This window comes from Harpegnathos saltator, unplaced genomic scaffold (assembly GCF_003227715.2).
Source record: "Harpegnathos saltator strain DR-91 unplaced genomic scaffold, Hsal_v8.6 scaffold152, whole genome shotgun sequence".
In the NCBI taxonomy this organism is placed as follows: domain Eukaryota; kingdom Metazoa; phylum Arthropoda; class Insecta; order Hymenoptera; family Formicidae; genus Harpegnathos; species Harpegnathos saltator.
Window position 1 is genome coordinate 213,895 of NW_020229931.1, and position 9,310 is coordinate 223,204.

The 9,310-nt window shown below is 37.5% G+C and overlaps 1 protein-coding gene across 4 annotated transcripts; it reads right to left on the reverse strand.

Annotated features, from left to right (window-relative positions):
- Nucleotides 1-1,497: 1,497 nt before the first annotated feature.
- On the reverse strand, nucleotides 1,498-4,653 carry LOC112588104 (uncharacterized). 4 transcript variants are annotated; one of them, XM_025296652.1, is made up of 5 exons: nucleotides 4,419-4,653; nucleotides 4,183-4,347; nucleotides 3,458-3,925; nucleotides 3,108-3,336; nucleotides 1,498-1,826 (listed from the first exon to the last, which is right to left on the reverse strand). In XM_025296652.1, exons 3-5 carry the CDS (start codon nucleotides 3,461-3,463, stop codon nucleotides 1,576-1,578), a joined length of 486 nt encoding a protein of 161 aa, XP_025152437.1. In that variant the 5' UTR covers nucleotides 3,464-3,925; nucleotides 4,183-4,347; nucleotides 4,419-4,653; the 3' UTR covers nucleotides 1,498-1,575. The 4 variants fall into 4 exon arrangements, 2 of the variants coding, with proteins under 2 accessions (XP_025152437.1, XP_025152438.1); XM_025296653.1 differs by having other exon boundaries at nucleotides 1,500-1,715; nucleotides 4,419-4,652; XR_003112556.1 differs by having other exon boundaries at nucleotides 1,717-3,336; nucleotides 3,475-3,925; nucleotides 4,419-4,652.
- Between the last annotated feature and the right edge of the window lie 4,657 nt (nucleotides 4,654-9,310).

A 9,310-nucleotide genomic window follows, 5' to 3' on the forward strand; every position in this document is an offset into this window, starting at 1 on the left:
CAGATTCATTTAACGTCGAAGGCAAATTTATAGCTATAAAATTATTAACATTAAAGAAATTATGGTTTATAACTTTTTTAACTTACACTCAAATTTAAAAATATTTTTCACTTAAAATATTATTAGACAATTAATACTCTCCTTTAATATGCTGTTTTACAAATTTTATGAAGCCTTTTGCCACTTTTCTTCACAATCACTATTTGTTTTCTTCATTTCTTCAATTATAACTCAAAGTCTTCAAGACATTTGTGTCTACGCCACAATCACTACTTATTTGACACTCATATATGCCATCCTTCTGTTCTCGTAATAAGTAACAGCGCTGACGTATGAAGCAGTGGTTGTTTTTCTCCTCAAGTTGGAGCGCGTTCCGAAGTCAACAAAAAATCGGTGCACATACTTTTTAGTTCACGAGTGTACGTCATTTTGAAGGGCTTTAGCTCCAGACTCTATATTCTAGGGTCTCTAGGCTCGGCTAAAAGCGGCCCATGACACCTCTCCTTCTTCTCTCTGCAGAAGTCTCTTACTTTTCACTAGTTCACGCTAGGGAAAAAATTCATGATCGCTGCCCAGCAGTACGTACGGTCGCGGACATAAAGATTGTCACTTTTTTTTTAATGACTTTCGGGACTAAATAAATACGATTTCACTTAAAATTTAATATACATACTGTTCAATACCTTGCAAAAGACGCATTCCCATTTGAATGACTTGTACTATGTATCTATCCCTCCGCTGCTGATTTTTCAAATAGTCTGTTCTTTATAGCTGCACTGTTGAACTGGTGCAATAAGTTAAAGTGAGATAAATATAAGTTTTCTCACTCTAGTTTATTACACCAGTTCAGCAGTGCAGCTACAAAGAACAGACCAAAAATGTAAGAATTGGGTACGTTCACAACACTCAACGGTTGAGCAACTGTTGAATAATTTGTCAACGTTATTGGTCTGAATGTAAGGATCTAACAGTAAGGACCAATAGTCACTAATCGCTCATTGAGCGGTTTTCTCCGCTAAACGCAATGATTGTTGACATACTCATGTCATACCACATATATTTCATTTCTCGCCTTTCGTTGTGAGTTATACCCCGTCTACAATAGAAGTCATAGAGTCGTAAGTCGTACAAATTGACCAATCGCGGTCGATTATTTTTCTCTTACCGGACTATGATTGGTCAATTTCTACGACTTACGACTCTACAACTTCTATTGTAGACGAGGTATTACTGCGTAAGCGTGCTCCGCAGGCAGAGTAGCAGCTCTCATCTTTCTCGAGTCGGGATGCGTCTCGAAAGTCATTAAAAAAAAAGTGACAACCTTTATGTCCGCGACCGTACAACTAAAGAGAAATCTGAAAGCGGCCACCGGGTGAAAGCATATGTCTAAAATCCCTAGATTTATAAAATACCGCAATCCTCCGCCATTTTGGTTCCAATAACGCGGTACATTCAAAATGCACAGATATGGTATTTTGTAAATAAAATAGGGAAATTGTTCGTGATATTAAATAATGTTTTTATTTATATTTTTTGGTCTTGTTAATATAAGATTTCATCGCAACGCTTCTACTATTATATACAGTTTGGTGCTGAACGGTCAAATTGTCCTTTTTGAGCGAGAAATAGATACGTAGAGATAGATATTACAAATGTTTTTAATAGTTTAAAAACAATGTTATGGCATTGTGGCACAAAATCGATAGAACACGTTTCTAAAAATAAATTTACAAAGTTTATTGGTTGTAATTTGTTGGACAATAGGTTCGCTTCGTTTTTTCTATATAATAATTCGCATTTATGTATAATATCATACATTTTGCTGCCTGGAAAAGTTAATATATTTTCCTTATATTGCCGCAATTGAGTAAAAATGCTTAAATTATTATTTGAATCGCTCTTGCAATCCATTACTAAAGGATTATAACAATGATCACAATGTTTGAAGTATTTTTTAATCTTTGATAATAACGCCCCTGTTAAATGATACAATGATGTTTGCGTTATATCACTTAACTCGGTCTCATCTCCAAGTAATTCTAACATTGTCTCATCCCATAAATCATTTTCAATAGCTTGCTCGCATTGCACTTCTTCAGAAGTATTTTTTAAGTCTTGATTTTTTATTTCGTCACAATATTTAATGACATAATCACAGTCAACAGTCGAGTAATTAGAGCGATTAACATTACTTTGAAATTGTGATAAACAAACAAGTCTTAAAACGTATTTAAATTCGCGCGCATCTGGTACTGATTTTCTTCCTCAGATAACGGAAAATAGATTTTCTAAAGCATCTTGTGTAAATCTACCTAATAACAAAAATTTTTAATTTTGTTTTTCTAAATATTCTATTTGCAAATCTAATGTGGTTTGTGTGCAAAGTATTAAGCCACTTTGAAATGGTTTCCATTTTCCATCTCCAACTACAATTCCTTTAATAATAACTATAAAATCTTGTAGGAATGTGATAGTATCTCTGTAAATATTTTCATTATGACGGGACAATGCGAGCTTCTGATACCTGCTGGTCATAAGTTTGAACCATTTATGTATAGTTTTGATAAACCAGGCGGTGGTTTCATGAATTTCAGCAATACGCCCGTTGGCTACATGATATGATATAGCGGCAGCAATTGTATTATTTAATATTTGCATACTTAAATTAACATGCATTTTCTCAAAATGTGATGGATTAATAGCGCGTTCTGTCAGACATGGACACAGTCGTAATGTATCGTTTTTGTCTAAGTTATATACTTCGCGAATGGGTGCAATCGATATTTCATTGTGCGGCAAGTCATATTTTCTAACAAGCGTTTCGTCCAAATAAAATTTGTTGCCCGCTGTTAACGAACACGCGACGTTTTTGAACACATGAACTGAATCGGGCATAACAAATAATTTCTCGTCATTATCGCATGGATGTGGAATATAATTATTGATTTTACAATATTTGCCAACCGTAATATTCATGATTTTCCATCAACTCCTATTCTGAGCTCCCATATCAGAAATTATTACTTTTATTTTCAGTCCGATATCATTCGCTTTTTGAATTATCGCTAACATTATTTGAACAATCTGTTGTGAGCAAAACGAATTACCTGTAAATTCGTACCCTATTGTCTGCTTCCATTTAGTAGAAATGCCGTACAACATAAACACAAGGGCATGCGTTGCTTTTTGATGAGAGCTGTCAAATCCACCCGAAAGTTTCATAGTGGGTCGACCAACTACTGCAACAATGGAATTGTCATATTGTAAGCCAGGCTTTATAGACATTTCGTCTATAATCAATACAGCATGTTTCTCTGCATCAGCAAATGTTTGTACCTGAAATAAAACAACACCAAAAGCAAATAATCACGGTTACATTTAAATATTATTAATAAATAGGAGTAGTATCACAGAATTTAAACTAATTAAGTACGTTTACTCATGCGAAATAACTAACTTTCATTTATAACATACGGAAAATATCTTCTAATATTCCCGGTTTAAATTGTAAGCCTTGTATACGATGTTGCAAGGTCCGAATACTCGGATAAGGTAAGTTTTGACGGCGTAATTCTTCATAACTTTTTTGTCCACAGGCCACATACAATTTTAAGGCATTATTAATAGTCTTGGCAGACCACAATTGACAACAATGATCCTCTTTGCGTGTTATTTTCAATATAATGTGTTTGATTTTTTGTAAAGATTTTTGCAAAACATTCTCGTTTTTTTTTCTCTTTTAATTTACATTTAAGCAGACTGCATTCTCGCATTTTCTTCCTCAATGCTATCTGTAAATGTTTTATGTGCTCTTTGTCCTTATTTGATGCAGTATGGAAAACTTTTATATGGGCCACTTCTGTATTGGCTACTTCAGGACAGTTTGTTGCAGTGCTTGTTGTATGATTTTCTTCTATATTAAAAACTACAAAATACAAAATGATTTATATAATACATGCCTCGTTTTCTTATATGTATTATCCTAAAAAGAATTTAAAGTCAAAGTGACATCAATTTGACAAAACTGATATTATATTAAACTAATATTGATATTATATTAAACTGATATTGATATTATATTAAACTAAATTTGTCAATGTAATCATTTATGTCAAATGTCAAAGTTGCATTTTGACTGTCTGTTTTTTTGGCAATTGTATCATATATAATAAAACTTTTTACAGTCTACATCCTGGACGTGCTCAGAATATTTAGCTTTTTTCAGTGTCTTCTCTGTGCCCTGTTCCGTCTCCGTTGTACGTTTTTGTAATATATTCGGTATAGCATACGGGCGGAGAAGTTTTCGACTGTCTTGACGTTTTTCGAATTGCTCATTGCCGAAGTGTACTTACAAAATGTATGTAATTATTATTCTAATATATGATGTGTTACACACGATTATAACTCATTAACTATACCTCACAAATTACAGCTCTTGCTGGCAATGTGTCTTTGCCAATTAATTGCAACCATTCATTGCGTCTATCGTTATTCCTAGTACCTGTCGGTAAACGAAATAAGCGAAAACCTTTTTCGCTACGATTTGTACATCCATCCACGCAACACCCTGGCATGTTTTTCAATGTTCCTCTTCAACAAGCTCTTCATGTGTCAACCACAACTCACGTTAAAGCCAGCGGCACACGATGCTTGTTTTCGTGCTGGATTGCTTGCTGGATGAAAATACTGCGTTCTGATTGGTGCATTTTCATCCATCTTCGAAAATATACCAATCACAAGCAATCCAGCACGAAAACAAGCACCGTGTGCCGCTGGCTTTAGATAAATTGCACTTAATGTATAGATACGTTATGGAAGTTGCACTATGTACACTTTTTAATGCCATTTTGGCTCCAAATTCTTATATATTGAGTCTTATGGATTACGGTACTTCATAAATCTAGGGACTTTACATATGTCCTGATACGCCCTCTGAGAAAATAGACGTCAACTAACTCGATATCTCGGTAATGATACGAGGTTTGTGTCTGTGATTTGAGTCTGGTTAATGTTTGAGATACTAAAACAGACTATAGTGAAAATGATATATATATACAGAGCGATTCAGACCACCCGTATAGCCCTTTTATTTCGGAAATAGAACATTTTAAAGAAAAATGTTTCAGACAAAAGTTGTATGGCTTCAAGGGTGACATAAGATGGTATCATTGGTTTGACCTTGAAGAGTTACTTGATGATCACATGAAGGTCATCTTCAATTTCTTAAATAGAACCTACTATTTATCATCACATATTCTTGTAGCTTATCTCGAGAGCTTTCCAAAACACTATGATAAAATATTTTTTCATTGAGTACTTTTCGAGTTATGAAGCTCCAAAACAATACTTTGCAATACTTTGACATAAAGTACAAAATATGTTATATGTTCTTATAGGGTTAAATAAATCCTTAGGTACTATTTTTGTATCGGGTCGACCTCTGGAGCAGGAAAATAAAGAGAATCCTCTGCGTAGACTCAGGACAGGAAGCCTGCTGCGTGACACGCTTGCTCCTCTCTCTATCCGCCTCTCTCTCGTCCCGCCTCTCATACATCTTTCTAGATGGCGCTGCTTTACGCTCACGCAACATCCTTCCTATTTTATTAAAAGATACAATGAAATTGAATACAACATACCTTACAAGAACACGTTAAAATAAAAAGAAGTCTCGAAAACGCGAGTTAGGTTTCTGGTCTCGCTCTGATCTTCGCGGAGACCTATTCTCATTGTTACTGTCTATTTCGCCGCACGCTGTCTCGTTTTCCCGCAACTCACCTATCCCCTCATTTTTTGATTGTTCCAAGTTACAATCCATAAACGGTTCTTCAGCGCTTCTGTCTAAATCAGAGCTCGGCAAAAAATGCACGCGACGGCCGATTTTCGACTATCTCCGCCCACCGCTGTTCCCTTTACCTCGCCACTCCGCATGTTGCCCACAAGCCGCTCGAGCCTCAGGAGCGTGTTTCCAACAGTTTTCCACGTCACCCATGAGGTACTATTGTTGACGCGTTTTTTTTTAAGTGGTATCCCCAGTAGGCCTAATCCACTGATGACTGTAACAACCCGTAACTAATTGAACAGAAGCGAAATAAAATATGTTAAATGAAGAATATTTAATTCGATTTTCGGCGTCTTTTATTAGTAAGAGCGGAAACGTCAATTTGCATATTTCATGTAGCGAGCCGCATAAGACGTGGTAAGGAATCGTCGTTTAAAGAAGAACGCTTCTCATTTTTTTTAAACTTCATTTTTGAAAATGAAGTTTATTTTTGAAAATGAAGTTTATAAAAAATGAGAAGCGTTCTTCTTTAAACAACGATTCCTTACCACGTCTTATGCGGCTCGCTACATGAAATATGCAAATTGACGTTTCCGCTCTTACTAATAAAAGACGCCGAAAATCGAATTAAATATTCTTCATTTAACATATTTTATTTCGCTTCTGTTCAATTAGTTACGGGTTGTTACAGTCATCAGTGGATTAGGCCTACTGGGGATACCACTTAAAAAAAAACGCGTCAACAATAGTACCTCATGGGTGACGTGGAAAACTGTTGGAAACACGTTCCTGAGGCTCGAGCGGCTTGTGGGCAACATGCGGAGTGGCGAGGTAAAGGGAACAGCGGTGGGCGGAGATAGTCGAAAATCGGCCGTCGCGTGCATTTTTTGCCGAGCTCTGGTCTAAATCATCGTTTACAATTCGTTCGTCTCTATCCTCTCTACTTGTCTATCCAAATCGGAGCCTGATGTTCGCTTTTTAGATGTTGTTTATATCTAGCTGGTATTAGATGCCACCGATTTCGTCGTAAAACACTGCCTTTTTCGGTTTTTACTATATACGCATTTGGGTTACTATTGTATAAATATAATCTATTGTTACAACCTTTGCATATACCTGCAAATCTATGACCCATACGGTGTCGTTTACTTCAAGTTTTGGTAGAGGTTTAGAGCGGTGTCTCTTGTTATAATTGCACTCTTGTTTATTCTTTCTTTTTACTTCTGTTTCTATGACTTTGTTATGTTCTATGAAAAATCCTAATTTATCTGGTAGTAGTGGTACGCGTGAATGAATTTGTCTAGAAAACATAAGTTGTGCGGGGGAGAATCCGTTCTCTAGAGGCGTAGTTCGATATGCTAAAAGTCCTAAATTTATATTGCCGTTAGATTTTTTTATGATAGATTTTGCTATTTTTACTGCGGCTTCCGCGGCACCATTACTTTGCGAATACTTTGAAGAACTAGTTACATGTTTAACACTTTGCCGGCCGCTTACTTCTCGCATCGCCTTTACGCTGCCGCCGGCGAATTTCGCGCGGGTTCTACTGCTCGCCGACGGTCATATTAAAGAATGTCAAGAAAAGACAATCGGGATAGTTAAAACAGAAACATAATGGAAACATTGTTGCCGCGCTGAACCGAAGTCACGCGTACATGACAGCGGCCGATAACCGTCGGCGAGCAAAAGTCACGCGTACGTGACAGCGGCCGGCAAAGTGTTAAAATCAAAATCGCTCGCAAAACGACGGAATTCGGATGCGAACTGTGTGTCACAGTCGCTGCGTACGATTTCTGGAATACCGTATCGTGCAAAGGTTTGTTTGCATTTCGTTATAATTTCTTTCTCAGTTAGCGTCCTTAATGGAAAATCTCGAAATATCTTGAGTAATAATTTACTATAATTAAGTACCATGTGTTCATCTTATTGAGTGAGTGCAAAAGTTCGTGCGGAGTTTCAATAGATGGAGTTATAAGCGTCGTAAAGTGTTGTCATTAACTTCCATCTGCATATTATATAACGTTGGAAAGGTGACGTCTTCAGCTGTTATTAAAAAAAAAATCATTTGTTTCCATACAAACTGCTTCGAGAAATATCACTTTAAAAATGAGTATCGATAAGGTGTATTTACGGCATGTTATGCTTTACGAGTTTCGGAAGGGAATAAACGTTGCCGCAGCCGTAAAAACATTCAGGATGTTTATCAGGATGAAGCACCAGCTAAACGAACTGTGTAAAAATGGTTTGCTAAATTTCGGCGCGGAGAATTTAACCTTGAAGACGAGCCACGCTCTGGTCGACCTTCTGACATTGATGACGATGTTTCGCGTACTTTAGTGCTCAATAATCCGCGAATTTCAACAGAAGAAGTTGCTACAGCACTAAATGTTGACCGATCAACCGCTTTTCGGCGTTTAAAAAAGATGGGATTCGATTTGAAGCTCGATATATGGGTGCCCTATTTGCTGACCGAGAAGAACAAAATCAAGCGAATTTCTGCAGCCGTTTCTTTACTCGGGCGGCTCAATAACGAGTCGTTTTTGGATCGACTAGTGGCGGGCGATGAGAAATGGGTCCTCTACAACAATGTTCAGCGCAAACGGACATGGAAACAATCAGGTGAGCATGGTAACGCAATGCCAAAGGCCAGTTTGCACCCGATGAAGGTGATGTTCTCTGTTTGGTGGGATTGCAAGGGCATAATCTATTTCGAGCTTCTCCCCGCTGGCGAAACGATTGATTCGGACAAGTACTGTCGCCAATTAACCAATCTGAATCGAGAAATAAAAGAGAAACGTCCGATTTTGTCAAATCGCAAGGGAGTCGTCTTTCATCACGACAACGCCAGGCCACACGTTTCGAAAAAGACGCTGCGCAAACTGAAGAGCCTGAAATGGGATGTCTTAACGCATCCACCGTATTCTCCTGATATCGCACCATCTGACTATCACTTGTTCCGGTCATTGCAAAATTATTTAAATGGAAAAAACTTTGACTCTTTGGAGGCCTTAAAAAACGGCGTCTCTTCGTTCTTCGAATCTAAACCGCGCAGTTTTTATGATCGAGGCATCCGTATGCTGCCAGAACGTTGGGAAAAGATTATAGAAAACGATGGGGAATATATCATTGATTGAATAAAGATTTTTGTTTGCCTAATCACTGTGTGACTTTTACTCACAAACTCCGCACGAACTTTTGCACTCACCCAATACTTTTCGATTTCTCGAACAGCTATTACCTCTTTCTCAGTCTACTAGGACACAGGGATCCACTTCTGACACCATGTATCGGGTCGACCTTTGGAGCAGGAAAATAAAGAGAATCCTCAGCGTAGACTCAGGACAGGAAGCCCGCTGCGTGACACGCTTGCTCCTCTCTCTCTCCGCCTCTCTCTCGTCCCGCCTCTCACACACTTTTCTAGATGGCGCTGCTTTACGCTCACGCAACAATTTTAATGTCAAATTACCTTTTCACTGAAATCTCTGTAGTTATGCATGTTTCAAAAAATTCGGATCCTACTTTTAGCGCTTG

What these genes read in the sequence shown, in the direction of transcription:
- LOC112588104 (XM_025296652.1), bottom strand. An exon ending in AATAGGGTACGAATTTACAG is followed by an intron (nt 1,827 to 3,107) that starts GTAATTCGTTTT and finishes TAACTTTTCCAG; the next exon opens with GCAGCAAAATGTATGATATT.